This window comes from Bombina bombina, chromosome 7, assembly GCF_027579735.1.
Source record: "Bombina bombina isolate aBomBom1 chromosome 7, aBomBom1.pri, whole genome shotgun sequence".
Taxonomy (NCBI): domain Eukaryota; kingdom Metazoa; phylum Chordata; class Amphibia; order Anura; family Bombinatoridae; genus Bombina; species Bombina bombina.
This window is the reverse complement of record NC_069505.1, coordinates 500,685,267-500,710,824: the sequence shown is the minus strand read 5'-3', so window position 1 is coordinate 500,710,824 and position 25,558 is coordinate 500,685,267. Positions and strand designations below refer to the sequence as shown.

The 25,558-nt window shown below is 40.9% G+C and overlaps 1 protein-coding gene across 3 annotated transcripts in view; it reads right to left on the bottom strand.

Annotated features, from left to right (window-relative positions):
• LOC128666880 (cytochrome P450 2G1) overlaps positions 1–25,000 on the bottom strand; it is an 80,841-nt gene extending 55,841 nt beyond the window's left edge. The window contains exons 1-2 of one of the 3 annotated variants that reach the window (XM_053721684.1): positions 24,801–25,000; positions 14,344–14,567 (exon numbers count right to left, since the gene is read on the bottom strand). In XM_053721684.1, the coding sequence (XP_053577659.1) occupies positions 14,344–14,520 (177 nt within the window). In that variant the 5' untranslated portion in view covers positions 14,521–14,567; positions 24,801–25,000. Of the gene's footprint in view, positions 1–14,343; positions 14,568–23,646; positions 23,672–24,800 lie in introns of those variants that run through there. The other 2 variants (XM_053721685.1, XM_053721686.1) reach the window with 2 other exon arrangements.
• Positions 25,001–25,558: the final 558 nt, after the last annotated feature.

Here is a 25,558-nt window from a genome sequence, read left to right as displayed (position 1 = left end):
ATGTAGTAAAGCCTTGATAGAGTGTATAGGGGAGGGTTGCGGGGCTACCGAGTCAAGAGGCCGTAGCTCTCTCCAAAGTTTCAGGCAGGTCTTGATTGTGCGGCAATGTATTCCGCTCAGCACCTCTGCGGGATCCATATAAGATTGGCCAAGTCCACTCCAGCGGGCAGCGAGCCCTGTTCTATTTGGTACCACCCTGCGGAGCAGTCCTTCACCCCCCAAGCAGCAATATGCGAGAGCATAGCAGCCTTATAGTATAATGTGATGTTTGGCATCAACATGCCTCCGCATCTTTTTGGTTTTTGTAGTTGGGTCAGGGGTAGCCGCACGTGGCGCCCCTTCCATACGTATTTCGTAAAGATAGATTGAAAGTGGTTGAGGAGATATGCCGGAACAGGAACCGGGAGGCACCTAAAGAAATAGATCAGCTTCGGGAGTAGAAGCATCTTCACAGCCGCGACCCTACCCGTCCAAGAGACCACCGGGACCTTCCAGCTAGAGACCGTTTGTTGGAACTCCTTGAGCAGAGACCCGTAATTTGCGGTCACTATTCGCTTAGGATCATGGGAGAGCATCACCCCCAGGTGTTTCAGTCCTTCAGTTGACCATTTAAATGGATAAGTTCCCCTCAGAGTCTCCAAAGTGGTTTCGGGTAGGCCAATAACGTAGGCTTCAGTCTTAGTATAGTTGAGTTTGTAGTATGTTAGGTTAGCAAACTCGGTCAAGATCCTGAACAGTTCAGGAAGCGACTCTTCCAGGTCCGCTAGAAATATCATCAAGTCATCTGCAAATAGCGCTAGGACTTGCGGAATATCATGCAACACTAAGGGTTGGATAGAGGGGGTCGCCCGGAGTCTTGTCGCTAGCGGTTCCATCATTAGGGCAAAAAGGAGTGGTGACAGGGGACACCCCTGTCTCGTCCCATTCTTGATCTCAAAAGCTCTGGATACAAACCCGAATCCTCTCATTCTAGCGGATGCGCCCGAGTATAGGGCCATTACCGCCGTGATAAAAGCGGGAGGGAATCCGAAAGAGCGCAGGACCTCAATCATGTATTCCCACCGGCCCTGTCAAATGCTTTCTCAGCATCTAACGACAGGGTAACCAGTGGGATTCTAAGTGCGGCTGTCTCGAAAAAGATATTCAACAGACGCCTGGTGTTGTCTGAGCCCTGGCGTCCCGGGGTAAATCCCACCTGATCCTGATGGATCAAAACCGGAAGGATTTTATTTAGCCTCGAGGCTAGAATTTTTGCGTATAATTTTACATCTCCATTAATGAGAGATATTGGGCGGTAGCTCTCACAGAACTCAGGATTCTTCCCAGGTTTGGGTATAGTTATGATTGATGCCTCTAAGAAGCCCTGGGGGAAGCTACCAGCATCCATGGCCTCACCAAACACATGAATAAGAAGAGGACATAATTGGGCCACAAATTTTTTATAGAACATGGCATCGAAGCTGTCCGGCCCTGGGGATTTATGTGCCTTAAGGCTCTTAATCGTCTTCTCAATCTCCTCCACTGTGATAGGGGCAGTGAGAAGGTCCCTCAGATCTTCCGGAACCTGTGGCAATTGGAGCTTGTCGAGGAACTCGGGGATAGCGTGTGCTGGTGCATAGTGGGAACAGGGGTCAGTAGATATCTGATATAAACCACTGTAGTAGTCTGCAAAAACATCTCCTATATCACTAGGGGAATAAAATTTCCTGTTGTCTCTGGTGACATAAGCTATCTTGTTCAATAAGGTTCTCTGTTGGAGTTTGTGGGCCAGGAGCCGGTCCGCCCTGTCCCCTTTGTGGTAGTATCTCTGTTTCAGAAGATAGAGTCCCCTCTGAACCCTCTCCAGTTCACAAGCCTCGATCTGCTTTTTGAGAGTCTGGACTTTCCTGACCAGGGAATCTGTTCTAGCCCTTCTAAGCTGAGTCCTGGAGAGAGTAATCGTGATATAGTTGGGCTAAGCTGGCCCCTTTGCGTCTTCTAATCTCTGAGGACTTTTGCATAAAGAGCCCGCGGAGGTAGGCCTTAAGCATCGCCCACAGAGTCAGTGCAGATGTAGATCCCGTGTCATTTATACTAAGAAACCCCTCTATTTCCCGTATCCAGAGTGGGACCTGAGGGTCCGCAAGGAGGTATTCTGGTAGGCGCCAAGAGTGTCCACCCTCCCCCGAGGGGGAGAAAGAGATATCTACAACTACTGCATCGTGGTCTGACCATACACAAGGTACGATCCTAGCCGCCGCTACCGTCTGCAGTGTCCACGAGTGACAAAAAAAGTAATCGAGCCGAGAGAAAGACCGGGAGGAAGACGAGTAACAGGTGTAGTCATCGACATCAGGTTGCAGGGCCCTCCAGACGTCATGGTATGAGTGTTGTGAAACAACATTTCTAAAGAGATGAGAGTAATGTTCCTCTCCTCGATGTGGAGGACCCTTTCTTTGTGACTTTCTATCCCTGCGCGGGTCCCACACCAGGTTACAGTCACCACCTATAATAACATGGCCCTGCTTAAGTCGGCTGACCTTACCCAGCAGGTTACCGAGGAAGCAGGTCTGGTTGACATTAGGGGAATACAGAGCAACCAGCATGACCAGATTGTTATCCAACCGACAGACACATATTATATATCGGCCGGAAGGGTCCGACTCAAGGTAAATGGGCTCGTAGGAGACATGTCTACCAATTAGGACAGTAACTCCCCTGGCCTTTTTATGGAACGTTGAGGACAAGCGAACCAGGAAATCTCTGGGGTGGAATATGGCGGCCCGAAACTCCGTCCAATGAGTCTCCTGTATGTACACAACGTCGAGGCGTTGGGTTTTCAAAAATTTAAGAAGTAAACTTCTCTTCATGGGGGAATTCAGGCCTCTAACGTTTAGCGTGCCCACTCTCATTGTGGAGGAGAGAGGAAAAAAAAAAAAACACTAGGTTTCACTAGTTCTCCGGGCTGGGCAGAGGCTACTACACTCTGGTAAATAGGGAGTGCAGAGGATAGAATAAATAATCCCTAACCCGAGGGGGGGGGGGGAAGGAGGTAGTGAAGGGGAAGATAGCTCGGAGGCTCCCCTCCACCACCGGCACGTGTTATATAATCACTAATCATCTTACATAGGGAGCTGTGGCCAGGTAACCTTAAGGGTTGAATGGGGAAAAGGATGGTGGGAAAAGGCAGTGGAGAAGGAGGAGAGGAGGGAAGGGGGCAAAGGGTCTAGGCAAATGAGAAGGGAGCAATGCACCTATGCTATACCTTCGGACCTTAGGTAGTTGGAAGCGATGGAAAGTCTAAAGGTTTCTGAGGGCCCGTGACAGGAGTCAGGCAGCTCATGTAGGTCTTAAAGAGTAGGTAGGTACATGCATTTATATAGACATCTGCAATAGTAATATATAACCGTAATAACACCGGGAAGTAATAGGTAAGGGGTGGGCCCGAGGTGGGCATAGAGTAAGAGTACCTAGAAGGAAAAAGGAAGGGGGGAGATCAGGGGACGGAAAGGTAGGTGGGGAAGAGGTAGGATGTTGAGAAGATAAGGATGGAAATAAGAGAGAGGGGGGAGGAGGGGAGAGGCAAACTGGAAAGCTGAATGGAAGGAAGGGAGGGAAAGGCAGCAATACCTGGAGGGAAATGCATGATGTGGTAAATCAGAAATACACCAGAATAACAATATGTTCTCAACACTTGACATTGCCCATATGACAGATCTCTTCCTCGGCACCCCCCACCAGGGAAGTCCTCCCTTAAGTCCAGGGGGAATGTTAGTGGGCGGAGCAAACAACACTGGTAAAGAATTAGGAGAGAGAGGCAGAGGGAAAGGGAGGAGGAGGAAGGGAAAAAAAGAAGGGAACAGAAAGGAGCAGAGTGACGAGGGGAGAGAGGCAGCAGGATTAGGGAGATGGGGAAGAGCAGAGGGGAAGGGAGGGGGGAGTAGGCGGGTGGCAGGGGGGTGTCAACATTCCAGGTGAGGAGGGAGGAATGGGGGAGAAAGGAGGTAATAGGGTAACGGGGAAGGCATTAGAGCCGGGAAAGGTAATGGGAGGAGCGGGGTGCAGGGAGAAGGGGAGAGCAGAGGGAAAGATGGTAGAGATGAGGAGAGATGGAAGGAGAAAACATAATCATCAGAAGCACCACTATGTAAAACATTAACCTGGAATCATGAGTGGAGCATTATACAAAACTAACAGTGCAAATTAAACTCATATAGACATTTAGCATTTAACATGAACTAGATGGTCTTTCAGTTGTACGTTACCAGTTCCCTGGCTACCTCCAGATCTCGGGAGCAATCACAGTCCTCATAGAGAGTTGGTCCACTAGAGGCGGGCCATATATCAGTCTTCCGGAGGTGTGGGAACAGAATTAACAGTATTCAAGCAACTTGTGGTAGGGGAAAGGGAAAAAAGGAACATGGAACAAGGAGTAATATGCAAGAGGGCCAGTCAATTGTACATTACCAGATCTTCAGCACCGCTATGGTGCCGGGAAGTGTCACAGTCCTCTTGGAAAGTTGGACAGTAATAGACAGTCTACACACCACCCTCAAAGGGGTGGGTAGGTAATCATTAGATCACTGCGGATGGTGTAGGAAGTTTTAGATCATCGTCCAGGATCTTGTCGAGGTGGATCCTGTCTGTCTGGGTTCCAGGCTTGGGCCCCCACTCTCAGCATAGGCCCTACTCTCTGCGGGCGGGGAGGGTCTTCATTCCCATTTACAGCTGGCAAGTTCCAGACTCTCAGCAGGTCCTGCGCCTGCCGTGGAGTAAGAGCAGTGTGCTGGGCACCGTCTTTGGTGATGATCAACTTAGTAGGAAATCCCCATCTGTATCAAATTTGGTGGGCCCTCAGAGCTCTAGTGGTTTCGCTGAAACTTCTTCTTTGTTGTAATGTGAATGAGGACAGATCAGGATATAATGAGATATCTTTAAATTGTTCCGGGAGCTGGGGTTGTCTCAAGGTGACTTTCAAGAGTCTCTTTGAAAGAAAAATAATGTAACCTGGCTATGGTGTCTCTGGGCTTATCCATAGGGAGGTTTTGCGGCCTAGCAGCCCTGTGAATTCTGTCGATTCTCGCATCTTGTTCCCCTGATGGTCCTATAATAGATCTAAATAATGCTTGGGCAAATTTTTCTAGTTCCTGAGGGCCCACAGACTCCGGGATTCCCCGGATTCTAATGTTGTTCCGTCTGGAACGGTCTTCTAGGTCTGCTAGTTTCGCTTCCAAGGAGGACACCTGATCCGCCAAATTTTGTGTATAGCTGACCCAGTTCGTGTGGTCCACCAGCAGATCTTCCTGCTTGCGTTCTATAATGTCCGTTCGCTCATTAACTATGACAGTGTCCTTTCTGAGATCATCAAAGGACCTCTCCAGTTTGTCAAATCTTTTCGTGAATGACTGAGTCTGCTGATCCAGTAACAGTTTCATAGAATCCATGGTGATCGTTTCGGCCTGCATGCGGGAGGGTGGTGAGCTCCTCACACTGGTCCTTCCCTCTGATAGTGGAGGTGAGATAGATCTATCATCATCCGAGATGTCCAGCAGTGGGTCTCTGATAGGTTGAAAATGGTCCCGGACTGTGTGCTTTGAAGGGTGCAGTCCCTTTGACTTCTTCTTGGTTTGTTGTGACATTGTATACCAGGGACTGTAGCAGATAATGGGTGGTGCGTTGAGAGGTGTTTGCAGGAAAAGGGTCTCGGGAGGGACACCTGGCAGGTACAGCTGGCTTGCACCGGCAGGGAGGGGCGCCACAGGGCTTAGCACATCATGGCTACGCTGCGTTTGTCAGATAATTAGGAAAAGTTCCTTTTACAAAGCTGCTTCAGCGGTTGACTGCAGGATAAGCAGGCAGCAGGAGAGGGGTCAGATGGCTCCGGGGAGCAGTGAACCTTGGCAGGGCGTGTCTCGCCACCACTGGGCACAGCTGGGAAAGGGATGTAGGTTATGACCCGCTCTGGGGAGCAGAGCGGGACGGGAGGAGGAGAGACACTATAGAGCTGTGTCTGTCTGGAGAGTAGATAGGGATCTTGGCTCTTAAATTGTGACAGGTCAGGAAGATCAGAGTGGTGTGGGATGCAGCAGTAAATCTCTGAGCCCACAAGCTGCTGAGGGTACAAACAATGCGCTGAATAAAATTAGTGAATGAAAAAGCCTGGGACCCCAGATCAGTGCAGTCCCTAGGGCCTCCAGAGCCAGGTATGGGTGGTCAGTTCAGGGCCAATAAGCCAGGGGCTGTCTCAGCATCAGCAGGCTGCTTCAGGTTTATTTTTCCAGGTGAGCTGAGGTAGAGTTGCAGGCGGTTATTGTTTTTATTTGGGGGCACCTGCAGCCTATTTAAACCACTAGCCAATAGTTCTTTAATAAGGCCTGTCAAGTAGTGGGCCTCTGGCGTGCAGGAGTCTTGAGGGTTAGTCACCCACTAACAGGGGCTTAGCACTCTCCTGGTGCTCTAGGGGGGAACAAGTTCAGTGGCGACCACGCGGTAGTGGGAGCACTGCGCAGCACTCCGATCTGCGGCCGCTGCAGCTGGTGTCTTCAATCCCTGTCTGTTGCGTGGACGTGGCCACCACTGCCAGAGGCTCTGTTGTGTCCCCCGCAGCTGCAGTTAAGGTGCCAGGCCGCCGACAAGGTAACCGGAGATCCGACAGTTACTTCTTCTAGGTCGCGGCCTGGTGACATCACTGGTAATGGCGCCATTTGCACCTTTTCGCCGCCGGACCGCTTCTTCTTGCCCCCGGACCTGCAGCTGTGATCTAGGTTAGGTAAGCAGCCGGGTGTACAGTGCAGGTGCCGGATGTCCTCTGCTGTTGTGACAGTATGGGCCCGGTTTCTTGGGGCTGTCGCTGGGGATCTTGCTCTGCTGAGGGTTGAGGCGAGTGCTGCTATGTTCCCAGATAAGGGGAAAAGGGTCCCAGTAAGGAGCAGCCGGGTAGTCGATCTCTTGCTGTATGGTTTAGAGGCAAGAAAAGGAGCAAGTTGGAGAAAAAAGATAGTTTTGTTTGCATATAATTACTGTGGGCTCCAGGAGCTCTGTGCAGACACATCTGTTCTGTTCTCTAGCTAGCTCCGCCCCCCCCCATGGTCAGATTTTAATATTTTCTTAAAATATGAACTACGCTGTGGTCTAATCATGGGCTTTCCCGTTTTGTCTCAGGTTGCATTTCTTCGATTTGGTGAAACATAGGTTCTACCTTGAAGTGATTGAATAATTTAATGATTTAAAGCCCAGTATCTAAAAATAATCTTAAAAATAGGGGCACTTTAAGTCATTAAACTTTACAAAGAATCTTCTTTTTTTTAAATACTTATCATTTCGTTACGGTAAACATATCGCCGATCTCCTTCTGTGTTTAGCATATCGTTGACAAATCTGTCTCCTCCAATCATTGCATGCCCCACGAGCTGGACACCAAAGGGGGGCATGCAACAATTGGAGGAAGAAGGATTCGTCATCAATATACCCAATACAGAAGGAGATGTGGGCAGAGGATTGGCAATAAGTTTACCATAACAAAATGGTATTTAAAAAAAGAAGCGTCTTTAAAAAGTTTAATTAATTAAAGTCCCCATTCATTAAACTTTTCAATCACTTTAATATATAAATGTAACCAATTCAGAAGGAATAGTACACCCTTATTTTAGCCTCTGTAACAGAATACTTGGCTTTTGGAGTTTTGCACCATTTTGTACATGTGCATATAGGGTTGCCAGGTTTCCAGTATTCAATTGGACAATCCAGTATTTTATATCCAACTCTCAAGTAAAATCTTCAAAAAAATACAGGACTGTTATATGTCCAAGTATGGAGCAGACAGAAATGAGAGGCAGTCAAGAAGGCCAAATATGTTTCTGTGTTTTACTGGCAGCCAAGGTATAACATGACTGCTTAGTTGTGAAAAGTATACATTCAAGCGTTTAAAGGTGGAAGCTGAGGAAAAGCTTAATTTTTTTTTTATTTTTTATTTTTATTTGGGGGAGGGGGCAATGTGTGACCCCATCAGCCATTGTGCAAGTCACCAACAGATTGTCCAGTGTTTATGTGTAGGACAGCTGGCACCCCTATGTGCAGAATTTGACACAGATGAATACAACTGAAGCATTACAAAAGCATATTCATTTTTACACAACAGGAATTCAGATGACCCTGTCCTATGTACAAAGTAACCCAGTCTAGGCCTACAATTTCTACAGCTTCTTTTTTTTTTTAAATAAAGTTTTTGAACACACAGCTCACATATTGTAAAAACCAGTCATTTTTTTGGTTTATTAAAAAGATAAACAATAAAAAAATATATACCTCAAATTATACCTTTAAAGGGATACTAAACCTAATTTTGTTCTTTTATGATTCGGATAGAGCAGCAATTTTTAAACAACTTTCTAATTTACTCCTATTATCAATTTGCCTTCATTGTCTTGGTATCTTTATTTGAAAAAGCAGAAATTAAAGTTTAAGCGCCGGCCCATTTTTGGTTCAGAACCCTGGATAGCGCTTGCTGATTGATGTCTACATTTAGACACCAATCACCAAGAACTACCCAGGTGCCGAACCTAAAATTGGCCAGCACCTAAACTTTAATATCTGCTTTTTTAAATAAGATTTCAAGAGAACGAAGAAAATTTGATAATAGGAATAAATTAGAAAGTTGCTTAAAATTGATGCTATATCAGAATCCTAAAAGAAAAAATGTGGGTTTAGTATCCCTTTAAGCTATTAAAAAACATATATATCTCAAAACACTACCTTGATATAGTTATAATACTATTTCACTTGTTATAACCAATATAAATATGGTAGATTTTATGGTTTTATTCCATATGTAATTCTAGTAGTTTAACTATTTCCGACATCATCACTTATAATGGATTTGAATGGCATAGAAAAGGAAACCAAAAACACACACCTTGAATTTGATTTTTGTTGGATTTTTTGTTACACAGGAAACAGATGGATTGGAATGGGGGTCGCATATGAACAATTTCTGTTTACATAGCTTTTCTAAATATAATATTGTAGTAGTAATATTTTTAGTATAGGCAATGTTTTCAACATACAAAAAACAGTTATTAGGCATAAAGGAGCAGTTGTAAGTAACACATTGCAGAAAGTGAAAAGTATAATGAAGCGCAAATTAAAAGGGAAAACAGTATACAGTACAATGTTACTTTGTTTCTACATGTGACTGTTCATTTAACTCATCACAGATTTCAATGTCATTATGTCACAGTGACTCTATGTGGAACCGATTATCCAGTTAGATATCTTACTGTTCCTTTGTCCAATTTTCCCTATCTAGAAAGGACCATTTAACCCACTGAACATAACACATTAGGTATCATTGGTCCAACACTGGACTCACTATTCAACCCATGAACAAGTCCCTATCATTATGTCTACTCATAAAGGGGCTGATCCTTTAAAAGGGACAGTATACTATAAAATAGTTTTTTTCCTTAATGTGTTTCCAATTACTAATTTTTAAAAGCTGCAGAGTATACAATATATGAGAATTTGCTTTTTAAGGTTTATTTGTGTATATTAAATAGATGATTCAGGCCTAGATTTAGAGTTCGGCGGTAGCCGTCAAAACCAGCGTTAGAGGCTCCTAACGCTGGTTTTGGGCGCCCGCTGGTATTTGGAGTCAGTGATTAAAGGGTCTAACGCTCACTTTACAGCCGCGACTTTTCCATACCGCAGATCCCCCTACGCCATTTGCGTAGCCTATCTTTTCAATGGGATCTTCCTAACGCCGGTATTTAGAGTCGTTTCTGCAGTGAGCGTTAGAGCTCTAACGACAAGATTCCAGCCGCCTGAAAATAGCAGGAGTTAAGAGCTTTCTGGCTAACGCCGGTTTATAAAGCTCTTAACTACTGTACCCTAAAGTACACTAACACCCATAAACTACCTATGTACCCCTAAACCGAGCTCCCCCCACATCGCCGCCACTCGATTAAAATTTTTAACCCCTAATCTGCCGACCGCCACCTACGTTATACTTATGTACCCCTAATCTGCTGCCCCTAACACCGCCGACCCCTGTATTATATCTATTAACCCCTAACTTGCCCCCCACAACGTCGCCGCAAGCTACTTAAAATAATTAACCCCTAATCTTCCGACCGCAAATCGCCGCCACCTACGTTATCCCTATGTACCCCTAATCTGCTACCCCTAACATCGCCGACCCCTATGTTATATTTATTAACCCCTAATCTGCCCCCCACAACGTCGCCGACACCTACCTACACTTATTAACCCCTAATCTGCCGACCGGAGCTCACCGCTATTCTAATAAATGGATTAACCCCTAAAGCTAAGTCTAACCCTAACACTAACACCCCCCTAAGTTAAATATAATTTTTATCTAACGAAATAAATTAACTCTTATTAAATAAATGATTCCTATTTAAAGCTAAATACTTACCTGTAAAATAAATCCTAATATAGCTACAATATAAATTATAATTATATTATAGCTATTTTAGGATTAATATTTATTTTACAGGCAACTTTGTAATTATTTTAACCAGGTACAATAGCTATTAAATAGTTAAGAACTATTTAATAGTTACCTAGTTAAAATAATAACAAATTTACCTGTAAAATAAATCATAACCTAAGATATAATTAAACCTAACACTACCCTATCAATAAAATAATTAAATAAACTACCTACAATTACCTACAATTAACCTAACACTACACTATCAATAAATTAATTAAACACAATTGCTACAAATAAATAAAATTAAATAAACTATCTAAAGTACAAAAAATAAAAAAGAACTAAGTTACAGAAAATAATAAAATATTTACAAACATAATAAAAATATTACAACAATTTTAAACTAATTACACCTACTCTAAGCCCCCTAATAAAATAACAAAGCCCCCCAAAATAAAAAATTCCCTACCCTATTCTAAAATACAAATATTACAAGCTCTTTTACCTTACCAGCCCTGAACAGGGCCCTTTGCGGGGCATGCCCCAAGAATTTCAGCTCTTTTGCCTGTAAAAAAAAACATACAATACCCCCCCCCAACATTACAACCCACCACCCACATACCCCTAATCTAACCCAAACCCCCCTTAAATAAACCTAACACTACCCCCCTGATGATCTTCCTACCTTGTCTTCACCATGCCAGGTTCACCGATCCGTCCTGGCTCCAAGATCTTCATCCAACCCAAGCGTGGGCTAGACATCCACTGAAGAAGTCCAGAAGAGGGTCCAAAGTCTTCCTCCTATCCGGCAAGAAGAGGACATCCGGACCGGCAAACATCTTCTCCAAGCGGCATCTTCTATCTTCTTCCATCCGATGACGACCGGCTCCATCTTGAAGACCTCCAGCGCGGATCCATCCTCTTCTTCCGACGACTAGACGACGAATGACGGTTCCTTTAAGGGACGTCATCCAAGATGGCGTCCCTCGAATTCCGATTGGCTGATAGGATTCTATCAGCCAATCGGAATTAAGGTAGGAATTTTCTGATTGGCTGATGGAATCAGCCAATCAGAATATAGTTCAATCCGATTGGCTGATCCAATCAGCCAATCAGATTGAGCTCGCATTCTATTGGCTGTTCCGATCAGCCAATAGAATGCGAGCTCAATCTGATTGGCTGATTGGATCAGCCAATCGGATTGAACTATATTCTGATTGGCTGATTCCATCAGCCAATCAGAAAATTCCTACCTTAATTCCGATTGGCTGATAGAATCCTATCAGCCAATCGGAATTCGAGGGACGCCATCTTGGATGACGTCCCTTAAAGGAACCGTCATTCGTCGTCTAGTCGTCGGAAGAAGAGGATGGATCCGCGCTGGAGGTCTTCAAGATGGAGCCGGTCGTCATCGGATGGAAGAAGATAGAAGATGCCGCTTGGAGAAGATGTTTGCCGGTCCGGATGTCCTCTTCTTGCCGGATAGGAGGAAGACTTTGGACCCTCTTCTGGACTTCTTCAGTGGATGTCTAGCCCACGCTTGGGTTGGATGAAGATCTTGGAGCCAGGACGGATCGGTGAACCTGGCATGGTGAAGACAAGGTAGGAAGATCATCAGGGGGGTAGTGTTAGGTTTATTTAAGGGGGGTTTGGGTTAGATTAGGGGTATGTGGGTGGTGGGTTGTAATGTTGGGGGGGGGTATTGTATGTTTTTTTTTACAGGCAAAAGAGCTGAAATTCTTGGGGCATGCCCCGCAAAGGGCCCTGTTCAGGGCTGGTAAGGTAAAAGAGCTTGTAATATTTGTATTTTAGAATAGGGTAGGGAATTTTTTATTTTGGGGGGCTTTGTTATTTTATTAGGGGGCTTAGAGTAGGTGTAATTAGTTTAAAATTGTTGTAATATTTTTATTATGTTTGTAAATATTTTATTATTTTCTGTAACTTAGTTCTTTTTTATTTTTTGTACTTTAGATAGTTTATTTAATTTTATTTATTTGTAGCAATTGTGTTTAATTAATTTATTGATAGTGTAGTGTTAGGTTAATTGTAGGTAATTGTAGGTAGTTTATTTAATTATTTTATTGATAGGGTAGTGTTAGGTTTAATTATATCTTAGGTTATGATTTATTTTACAGGTAAATTTGTTATTATTTTAACTAGGTAACTATTAAATAGTTCTTAACTATTTAATAGCTATTGTACCTGGTTAAAATAATTACAAAGTTGCCTGTAAAATAAATATTAATCCTAAAATAGCTATAATATAATTATAATTTATATTGTAGCTATATTAGGATTTATTTTACAGGTAAGTATTTAGCTTTAAATAGGAATCATTTATTTAATAAGAGTTAATTTATTTTGTTAGATAAAAATTATATTTAACTTAGGGGGGTGTTAGTGTTAGGGTTAGACTTAGCTTTAGGGGTTAATCCATTTATTAGAATAGCGGTGAGCTCCGGTCGGCAGATTAGGGGTTAATAATTGAAGGTAGGTGTCGGCGATGTTAGGGAGGGCAGATTAGGGGTTAATACTATTTATGATAGGGTTAGTGAGGCGGATTAGGGGTTAATAACTTTATTATAGTAGCGGTGCGGTCCGCTCGGCAGATTAGGGGTTAATAAGTGTAGGCAGGTGTCGGCGACGATGTGGGGGGCAGATTAGGGGTTAATAAATATAACATAGGGGTCGGCGATGTTAGGGCAGCAGATTAGGGGTACATAGGGATAACGTAGGTGGCGGCGGTTTACGGAGCGGCAGATTAGGGGTTAAAAGTGTAATGCAGGGGTCAGCGATAGCGGGGGCGGCAGATTAGGAGTTAATAAGTGTAAGGTTAGGGGTGTTTAGACTCGGGGTACATGTTAGGGTGTTAGGTGCAGACTTAGGAGGTGTTTCCCCATAGGAAACAATGGGGCTGCGTTAGGAGCTGAACGCTGCTTTTTTGCAGGTGTTAGGTTTTTTTTCAGCTCAAACAGCCCCATTGTTTCCTATGGGAGAATCGTGCACGAGCACGTTTTTGATGCCGGCCGCGTCCGTAAGCAACTCTGGTATCGAGAGTTGCATTTGCGGTATAAATGCTCTACGCTCCTTTTTTGGAGCCTAACGCAGCATTTGTTTGAACTCTCGATACCAGAGTTAAATTTATGGTGCGGCCAGAAAAAAACCCGCGGAGCGTTAACAGCCCTTTTACCGCCGAACTCTAAATCTAGGCCTTAGTGTTTTGAAGCCACAACCTAATAAAATGGGTTGAGCTTGTAGGTATAATCAGATCTCATTACTTTATCACATTGTGTACCTATACATGCTTCTTTATCTTATATATATCTGTAAACCAAAGACCAATACTTGGAGAAAACAATGGAAAATTAACATTTTATTACCTTATCTCTTCTATACCCCACCTGGAGTGTAATTTCTTCTGCTGGCTGTGTTTTCACAGCTTATCCTTCTTGGACCTAAGGCCAGAAACTTTTAGGATAGGTGGGAATACCACAGTCTATATCAACTATTTCAAATGCCAATATAAGGGTAAAGGAAATACCTGTAAACAATTAAATACACTACAGCATGTAAAGGGGATAATTGGGAAGAAATTAAAGGGGAGAAAGTTTTTGAGTAAACTGTCCCTTTAACTCCATTAAACAAAGCGATTAAGTTGCTTTGCACCTTCGTGTTGCTTAACCTTTATCACACCCTTTTTAATTAGGTCCTGCAAAAACAGACCATAGTTTAACTCTCTAGGCACAGATTAATTCTACAAATATTGTCTGTCTTCAGCCCTTGAGGATAAACTTTGGACAACCCTGATTTATAAAATAAGCCTGAGTCTTTAGGTCATATTGTCCCTGGTTGTCACATAATTTATAACAGCTCTTCTATTCAATAAAGCTGATTCCCTTGTAATGACCAACCTTCATTAGTGATTCTGGCATGTCACCCAGCTTTATATGCAGCAAGTTTCCGATCAGCGGGAGAGGCGTTGGACCTGGAGGAAGGTTATGTTTCCTGTACATTTGGTTCCAAGTCAGGTACAAGAAAATGCTGGTTATGACCAGAAGGAGCAACGTTCCTACCCCAATAGTATCCATGAGAGACACCCAAAAGATGTTTTCTTTTGCCTCTGTGAAATGATAAACTTTAACAAATAAAAAGTGTGTGGGTGTGTGTGTACACTTATTTAGGTATTTATATATGTATGTAAAGATTTATATATATATATATAGACATAGAGATATATAAATACATATTTACACATATACAGACATATATATAAGTGCTCTGTAGACCTTTACAGTCAAGTAGCTGAAAACATGTAAAATCCTAATTATGCAATATTCATATTTAATAAAGTGTTTAACTGTGTATTTACTGTAAAAATTATACATTCAAATGTTCTACACATAGGGGAATATGTTAAATATATTAATAAATAATTTTTCCTATATATATCTTTATATATCGATACCTATATGCTAGCGGGAGTGATAAATATTGCTTCACTCATACAGGCCCATTTATCAAGCTCCGTACGGAGCTTGAAGGGCTGTGTTTCTGGCGAGTCTTCAAACTCACCAGAAACACAACTTATGAAGCAGCGGTCACAAAGACCGCTGCTCCATAACCCTGTCCGTCTGCTCTGAGCAGGCGGACAGCAATCGCCGGAAATCAACCCAATCGAATACGATCGGGTTGATTGACACCTCCCTGCTGGTGGCCGATTGGCCGCGAGTCAGCAGGGGGCGGCGTTGCACCAGCAGCTCTTGTGAGCTGCTGGTGCAATGTTAAATGCGGAGAACGTATTGCTCTCCGCATTTACCGAGGTCTTGCGGACCTGATCCGCAGTGTCGGATCAGGTCCGCAAGACCTTTGATAAATTGGGGCCCTAATCTAGCCATAGTAAGTGCAATACCCGGCTGATGTTACTGACCTCCAATCATGATCGTCATTGCGATCATGTGCTTAAAAGATGTCACTGGTTGGCTCCTGGGGGACTGTCCTCCAGTTGGATCAACAAACATTTGTACACAGAAGGGAGCAGAACAAAGCAAAAGTTAGGATGTCCCAAGCCTTCCTAAATGTGTTTAAGCCCTGCGGTTTTAGGATGACATGGAATGTCCTAACAGCGTCTAGGGGTTAAAAAGTTACTGTTCCCTCGAAATAGCAAAAACAATTCCCTTTACCTTAAAGGAACATTAAATAATTACATTTATGTTGAATTGTTTTTATTGAAGTTTTACATATAACAAAACAAATAAAATCAAATAATATAAAATAAAATAAAATAAAATAAAATACATGTGTCAATCGTTTTTCTTCGTAATGTTCATATTTTACAGTATATAACCTCAGCAGAGATAAAATCTATCCATAGTTTACAGATCAGTGAAAACAGGGTATTTATGTGCTCTATACCATCCTTACGTTTGTCCTCATTGAGGGCCCCGGCTCTTGTTTTAAATTGTAGGGTCTGGAGCATGAGTATTATTCTGGGTGGTTTTTCTTTTTGACTCATGGTACATTACAAAAGGTTCCCATCTTGTGAGGAATCTTTCAGTATCGTTAAGGGTTTCAGCTGCTGCACTTGCCATATTGTAATGATACTCTAATTTGTTATAGATAAAGGTTACGTCAGGTGGAGTGGATTTCCAGAATTGGGCTATGCTGATTTTAACTACCGTGCATACCATCATGACTAGTTTAAGGTAGGTCTTTGGAATTCCTGGGATTGGGAAATGAAGCAGAGCTTGCTCTATCGTTAATGTTATTTGTTTTTGGAAGATTGCACTTAATAGTCGTGAAGTGTAGTCCCAGGTTTTCTTAATTTGCTCACATTCCCACCACATGTGGATATATGTGCCTCTTTCCCCGCACCCTCTATAACAAAGCTGTGATAGTGAGCCCCCTGTTTCGTGTGTCCTTGTGGGATGGAGGTACCATCTGAATGCAATTTTTATGAAATTTTCTCTAAGTTGAGCGTTCTGCGTAAAGGAAGCACCATTTTTAAGGTTTGTATACCATGTTTCAAGTGGCCAGACTTTACCTATGTCTCGTTCCCATCTACTGATGGTTTGTGTTTTTTCTTTGTTTTCTGTGGAATTAAAGATTGAGTATAAGGTTGATATCACTCCCGATATCTGAATGGCTGTAAGGCATAGTGTTTCTAGTTTTGTGTTTGGGGGGGGTTTCGCTATACCTAGTATCTCAATCGCCCTCGACCTCAGTTGCAAGTAATGATACCATATGTTCTTGTCACTAACATCTAGGTTATGATATTGTTCAAAAGATAATACTTTATCTGCTGTAATCACGTCTGCTATTCTATAAAGCCCTTTATTGGACCATTTCTGCTGAACCTCTATGTCTATTGAGGTGTCAAGCGTTACTAGAGGGGTTAGTGTGGATCTATCTCTGATAAGAGTGTATTTCGAATTTAGGTATTTCCAAATGTGGATAGTGTGTTCAATCGCAATAAATTTACTGTTATGTTTGTGCTTTGAGAGATGTGGGGCCCAGAGCGCTCGGGAAAGGAAGTTTGTCTCTAGAATGTTCGACTCAATGTGGGTCCAACTCTTCTTACTATTATCTTTAAACCATTGTATGGTCTGTGACATTCTTGCGGCATGGTAGTATGAGATTAAATTAGGCACTCCTACCCCTCCTTCGTTTCTAGTTGTACACATTACTTTTCTGTTGATCCTGGCTTTTTTCCCTTGCCAAATGAATTTTAGTAAATCTCTTTGTAGTTTGTGTAATTCTGAGAGTGGGACAGAGATGGGGAGGGCTCTAAACAAGTATAATATTTTGGGTAATAGTGTCATTTTAGTGGTAATAATTCTGCCGTACAGAGAGATTTTAAGTTTAATCCATTTACTGATTAAATCTCTAATATGCTTGAACATGGGTGTATAATTAGATTGATAGAGACTATGTATGTTAGTTGGAAGATTTATCCCTAAGTACTTAATAGTCTTCTTGGCCCATTTAAATGCAAAATTGAGTTCCAGTAGTTTTTTTGTATGCTGTGGAAGTTTGATGCTTAAGGCCTCGCACTTGTCTTCATTTATTTTGTAGCCTGAAAGGTTACTAAATTGTTGCATTATATGATATAGGGGGGGAAGAGATAACAGTGGTTTAGTCAGTGACAGGATGATATCATCCGCGAATAGGGATAATTTGTGGTCTGTTACTCCATCGTTAATACCTGCTATATTCTGATCATCTCTTATTTTAATTGCCAAAGGCTCAATACAGAGGGCAAATAATAGGGGGGATAGTGGACAGCCTTGGCGGGTGCCGTTCTTAATCTGTATTGCTTGGGACTGGTAGCCAGATAGCCTAATGAATGCCGTAGGGGATGAGTAAAGATTGGTGATCGCGTCAAGAAATTCACCCCTAATACCTGTTTTCTTGAGGACCGCAAACATATATTGCCAATTAACTCTGTCGAACGCCTTCTCTGCATCCAGGGCTAGAAACAGAGAAGGCGTCCCTCTGACTGTGGCGAGATTAATCAAGTCTATCACTTTACGGGTGTTGTCTGGAGCCTCTCTACCGGAGACAAACCCCACTTGATCTAAGTGTATAACCTTGGTAAGTAGAGGGTTCAGTCGATTTGCCAATATTTTGGTGAATAGCTTTATGTCTTGGTTTATCAGTGATATAGGCCTGTAGTTTTGGCAGTGCTGCTTATTTTTGCCTGGCTTCGGGATTACTGTGATTCTGGCTGTTAACATCTCAGGGGGTATTACTTTATTTTGTAGAATAGAGTTGAATACATTCGTTAGTTGTGGTATTAGAATAGGTTGCAGCAATTTATAGAAAATTCCCGAGTATCCATCTGGCCCTGGTGCCTTAGAACTTTTAAGAGTTTTTATGGCTAATTTTACTTCCTCGTGGGTGATCGGACTATTCAGGGCATCCCTATCTTGTTCAGTTATGGATGGCAAGGAACTATTTTCTAGGAATGTGTCAAGTTCTTTAGTTTTGTCTATATTAGATTTGTTATGCGTGAGATTGTATAAATAATTACATTTATATTGACTGGATAGAGTATAACATTTTAAACAACTTTCCAGTTTAGCTATTTTATCAATTTTGCTTACTTCTCTTTGTATCCTTTGTTAAAGAGTAATCCTAGGTGAGCTTAGGAGCGTGATTGTGTCTTTAGCAATCTATGGCAGTTGTGTTTGCAATATTAAATTAAACAAACAAGGATGAACAGTGTCACTACTTGGACTTTTCCTCTAATAATAAATCCAATCCGGAGGTAAGAGTTTAGTTAATTCTACTATGTATTAGAGGAAATGGTGCTTGTGCACAGATATAAATATGAACGCCAAGGAAGAATGGTATAAAGGATACCAGACTTCCCAAAGTATGCACTTACAGCACTCTGGGTCTAAACTAAGGGTTGGGATTCCTCAACAGGATATTAAAATATAACTTTTATTGGTATTAGAATTAAAAAACCAAAATTGTTTGGTTAATACATACACAATTAAAATTTGCTCCAGTGCCCAAATCAGTGTAATAAGTTCCACGTTAGATCACAATTTATGATAATTCGGCCTGAATAAATTCACCAGTAATAGTGATCTAAATAATTTAGTAAATCAACTAGGTAATGGTTACCACTATAGTATTAATCTAGATAATAGAGCTAATGTAGAGGTTCTGATCCAGGTAGTGTAATCTCAGCTTAATAGACTTATGCTATCATCATTCAGTATAATGGGTGATATCAAAGTAATGAGTATTGTATATTAATAATAACTATCAACGAATAGGGGTAATAGTGAATTAAATATTCACAAAAAAGGGTTTGATCAGTTATAACCTGGGCTATAGTTTTAGCCTGTATACTTGTATAAATAGCAATGTGTGCGTGCTTGGTGCTACTATAGTTTTCTATGTTTCATTAGGCACATATTCCTAGAAATTGGAATACGGTTATTGTCACGATAAACATAGTTCTGTGTCGCCCAGACCTCAGATCTATCCACTTTTGTTCAATTAGAGTTATTAAATAATTTGACCCTGATTAGTCCATACAGCAATTGCTGCAAAAATACTATGGCTCATATTAATCGGTCTTCCTAAATTTTGGGCATATACTTCATAGAAAACTTAATCTGCAATTATTCTGGCGCCTCCCAGATTCTATTGATTGAAAAATGTCCCAAGGTTCATTCACAGTACCATAGGTTATTCTGGGCCAATGTGCAGCAAAATTGCCAATGTGTGGGAGTTCAAATTATGTGCCCTGTGGCACAGCCAATGTTATGATTCACAAGTATTACAATTCTCAGTCATTGGTCTGTAAAATTATTTTGGTACATGTTCATTCATATACTGGGTTTATAGCTCTAGTTAAATTTGGCACAACCCACTTTCAATAAATGCTTTCTATGATTCCGTTTGTGTTCGATATCAGCGGTACAACATCTAGTAATATCGAAAGCTCTGAAAGCTATGTTTGAAGTTAAAGCTAGGTCTGGCACAACCCAGATTATATGATTAAAGTTAATTGTCCATTAGTTTCTAATACGAATCACCATTGTAACACACATTCATTCCCAAAATTCGATTTGACAATAAAAGTAAATCTAATCTGGCACAACCCAGGTTATATAAGTAATGAATATCTTACAGTTTATGGTTAATTCGCAACTGTGTTGCAAGTTAATATATAAGTTTCAGTTTGAGCGCCGTGTGGCACAGCAAACGCTGTGACTATCAGGCAGTATCAATCACACTCATAAGTCTGTGAGGTCTTACAATGCACGCTCATTCATACAACGGTTTGGTAGTTTAAGTTAAACTGGCACAACCCAGTTACTATAACAGTATCTACGGCGTAGCGTATAATTATTGAAAGACTTAGTTAGCAACTAATGAAATAAAGTCTGGCACAACCCAGGCTGTATGAGTATAACTTGTTATTATGTATAAAGTAAGAAAGGTATTTTAACTATAAGCACCATGTAAAAGTCCCTATTCGGTACCCTGACCCAGATAGGTCAAATATCTATGATTAGCTTTATAGTTGCGGTAACCCTACACTCCACATGATTTAGCGGTACTGGGCTTGTTTAAAATACATAGAAAAATAGAGCGTGAACGAGTTCAACACTCTCCCCTGAGACTTGCTAACTAAGTCTTTCAATAATTATACGCTACGCCGTAGATACTGTTATAGTAACTGGGTTGTGCCAGTTTTAACTTAAACTACCAAACCGTTGTATGAATGAGCGTGCATTGTAAGACCTCACAGACTTATGAGTGTGATTGATACTGCCTGATAGTCACAGCGTTTGCTGTGCCACACGGCGCTCGAACTGAAACTTATATATTAACTTGCAACACAGTTGCGAATTAACCATAAACTGTAAGATATTCATTACTTATATAACCTGGGTTGTGCCAGATTAGATTTACTTTTATTGTCAAATCGAATTCTGGGAATGAATGTGTGTTACAATGGTGATTCGTATTAGAAACTAATGGACAATTAACTTTAATCATATAATCTGGGTTGTGCCAGACCTAGCTTTAACTTCAAACATAGCTTTCAGAGCTTTCGATATTACTAGATGTTGTACCGCTGATATCGAACACAAACGGAATCATAGAAAGCATTTATTGAAAGTGGGTTGTGCCAAATTTAACTAGAGCTATAAACCCAGTATATGAATGAACATGTACCAAAATAATTTTACAGACCAATGACTGAGAATTGTAATACTTGTGAATCATAACATTGGCTGTGCCACAGGGCACATAATTTGAACTCCCACACATTGGCAATTTTGCTGCACATTGGCCCAGAATAACCTATGGTACTGTGAATGAACCTTGGGACATTTGTCAATCAATAGAATCTGGGAGGCGCCAGAATAATTGCAGATTAAGTTTTCTATGAAGTATATGCCCAAAATTTAGGAAGACCGATTAATATGAGCCATAGTATTTTTGCAGCAATTGCTGTATAGACTAATCAGGGTCAAATTATTTAATAACTCTAATTGAACATAAGTGGCTAGATCTGAGGTCTGGGCGACACAGAACTATGTTTATCGTGACAATAACCGTATTCCAATTTCTAGGAATATGTGCCTAATGAAACATAGAAAACTATAGTAGCACCAAGCACGCACACATTGCTATTTATACAAGTATACAGGCTAAAACTATAGCCCAGGTTATAACTGATCAAACCCTTTTTTGTGAATATTTAATTCACTATTACCCCTATTCGTTGATAGTTATTATTAATATACAATACTCATTACTTTGATATCACCCATTATACTGAATGATGATAGCATAAGTCTATTAAGCTGAGATTACACTACCTGGATCAGAACCTCTACATTAGCTCTATTATCTAGATTAATACTATAGTGGTAACCATTACCTAGTTGATTTACTGAATTATTTAGATCACTATTACTGGTGAATTTATTCAGGCCGAATTATCATAAATTGTGATCTAACGTGGAACTTATTACACTGATTTGGGCACTGGAGCAAATTTTAATTGTGTATGTATTAACCAAACAATTTTGGTTTTTTAATTCTAATACCAATAAAAGTTACATTTTAATATCCTGTTGAGGAATCCCAACCCTTAGTTTAGACCCAGAGTGCTGTAAGTGCATACTTTGGGAAGTCTGGTATCCTTTATACCATTCTTCCTTGGTGTTCGTGTTTGCAATATTGTTTATTGTAGTGTTATATATCAGTCTTCCTAGGTTTACTCTGCAACAAAAGGATGCCAAGAGAACAAAGCAATTTTGATAATAAAAGTAAATTGGAAAGTTGTTTAAAACTCTACACTCTATCAGAATCATGAATGATTAATTTTACATTTACTGTCCCTTTAATTGCCTTATTAGCTGAGAACTTCATCTCTGATGCAGCCCTCTGAAAACTAGCCTCAGACATTTCCGTCCTCACCACACTACAGTAAGCATCTCCAAAAAGGCCCCAGTCTAAGCTAACGAAAACAAAAATATACTGCCCTCTAAAAATATTATAGGGAAGCCTCAGATATATTTGCTGCCTCCTCTCATACATTTGCCTGCTGGATCCAAACCTACAGTCAGATCGTGCTGGATTCTTGTTTAATTTCTACACACACATGGATCCAAGTGTTCTCCACATAAACACATTTGTAGACACTGCTGGATCCAGTGATATTCAGTACAAAAACATTTTTTTTTGGAAAAAGACTTGAATTTGTGGGTGTCTGAATTATACATAGTTCAAGGTGTTTTTCTATTAGATCTGGTAAGTATCTGACTGGCAGTGTTAGTTGTAGTTGCATGAATAGATCAGGTGTGCTTATGTAAAATGATCCAGCAGGATTCTGATGTGTTTTGGTATAACAACAACTTGTATGGGTGTTTAGGTTTAAATTAGACATAAATCCAGAAGGATCAGGAGGTAAGACCTTTTCCTCAAAAAAATACCGGCCATGGGTGAGGGCGGGGCCACAAAAGGGCGGGGCCACGAAAGAGGCAGATTGACTCAATGTTGCATGCCCCATCCTTACTCTGTTTCTTTAACTTGTAAATTGTGAAAATAAATAAATAAAAATAAAGTAGCACATCAGGCTACTTCAGTGCCACCCTGAAAAATACCCAAACGAATATGGGTGTTTGCTTATTGCTGAGTTAGGTGATCTGTGTGTACAGGCAAATAAAGGGCAAACAACTTTTATTTTAAAATCTGGCACATTTGCTTCTCTAGCACCAGAATATTCACCTTCACACTACACTTTACACCCTCACTTCTCTAGGAACTTAACCCTATAAGCTGTGCACACAGATTAATAAACATTATAGGGTTAAGTTCTCAGAGCTGTGTGTGTAAATGTCAGCTGCCCTGTCTCTGCAGCTCCAAATTTATTACTTAGGGAAAGCTGCAGCAAGTTCTAATAATGGCTGCGGTGCTAGCAGCTAAGGGGGCAGGGGACCAGCTGATACTCCTTTATTGTTTATATCTCTACACATTCTTCTGTAATGTGATGTCCGCTGCTGTATAGCTAGCTGGGTGAGGAGTATAAATTACAGACTAGAGAACATGATATCAGGGCTGCAAAAACTAAACTTTTTTTTTAAATACTGCAAACTAGTAAATACATATTAATGGCAACTTTTATATATGCATTAGTCTTTTTTTAAACTATTGTATTTTAATTTCTGACATACATCACCAATTCCAGGCTCCAGTCAGATCAGCAACTAAGAGTAAATGACTCACAATGTTTGACTAATGCAACCGGAGGCTAAACAGTGCATCCAATAAACAAGAGCCTTTCATCAGCCAATCAGATTTGACAGCAGGGATAGCCAATGAGAGAAGAGTTGTCACAGAATGCAAGTGTAATTCACGATAACTACTACAGTGTTGGCGTTCTTAGAGAGGGGATGGAGAGGAGGGCAGCATAGAAGAGCTGCTGCAGGGCTTGTTTAAAGGGACACTGAACCCAAATTTTTTTCTTTCATGATTCAGATAGAGCATGCAATTTTAAACAACTTTCTAATTTACTCCTATTATCAATTTTTCTTTGTTCTCTTGCTTTCCTTATTTGAAAAAGAAGGCAACAAAGCAATTTTTTTTTGGTTCAGTACCATGGAAATTTACCCACCAATCAGCAACAACAATACAGTGTGTTCACCAAAAATGGCTGGGCATCTAAACTTAAATTCTTGCATTTCAAATAAAGATACCAAGAGAATGAAAATCATTTGATAATAGGAGTAAATTATAAAGTTGCTTAAAATTGCATTCTCTATCTGAATCACAATAGAAAAAATCTGGGTTCAGTGTCCCTTTAAACGTATCGTGCACAATAAATAGATTGCTTGTAGCCAAGCTCTTGGGGATCCAGAATTTGTGTTTTATGCGTTGTGAGTAGGAGCTCAAACAACATGACAAAGTTACAGACTACATACACTCTTATAATATAAAAAAATGGCTAATTGCATTGCCTGTATTTTACCAATGCCGGCACCGGCTTCTTAATTGCTGATTACCAGCTGTGCCGGTAAAATACCGGCTGGGTGGCAACCTCAAGGTCTTTACATAACAATGTTAGTTTTAGAAGGATCCAGGTTTATTTGTATGAAAAACTCACTTCTCTCGACATATAACTAGTTAAAGACCTTGCATCATCTGTTTAATTCTGCAAAACTTTCCAAATATCAGCCTGACGACAATAACATTGCGTGATTTTAATGCTAGAAATAAAAATAAAATATTTCTATGTTTATTATAATTGGAATTTCCTGTTTTATATTACTCACAGAGTAAATGCCTGTGAATTTGTATATTATCAAGTGTAAATATAATAAATCATTACCTTTTTTCCAGAAAACAATCCCTTTTGTCTCACATTCAAACTGCCAAAGTGTCCACACGGAAACCCAGGGTCCAATCAGCAGTAACTTCCAGCTGAACCTCAGAAGAGGGCATACAGAGTAAGACTATATGGTAATGACTGTAAGCTAAAAAAGTATTAGCTTATATGAAGTTTTTTTAATGCACACCAAAAAGTAATAAAATAATGCTGCTCCCTAAAAAGGAAGTAAATCTCTCAGAACAATATGAGCTACAGAAATGGGAGGGGTGAGGGGGGGGGAAGAGCTTGGAGCAGTGAACTTTGATTTTATTTATTGAGTGCAGCAGGATTATATTAGCTTTATTTAAAAAAAACAAAACAAAGTTGCTTGTCATAGAAAAGCTAATATAAGTAGTAGAGACCTTCATTGTGTCAGGACTTTAGCCTATTCTACATAAAGCCATGAATATGGGATTTGTGAATGGACTCTTTCTTCTTTGATTTATATTTTTATATTGATTTGTATGTGATCTGTTTTATATATATATACAGGTGGCCCTCGTTTTACAACGGTTTGATTTACACTGTTTCAGAATAACAACCTTTTTTTCCAGTCATGTGACCGCTATTGAAAAGCATTGAGAAGCAGTGCATTTATTAAAATAGCCAGTAGGTATGGCTGTCCGCTTGTGTTGCGGCAAAGCCAAGCAAGCTGTAAATAATCAGTTTAACCACACCTGAGCTATCGAGCAGATTTCAAAGGAACAAGATCTTCCTGT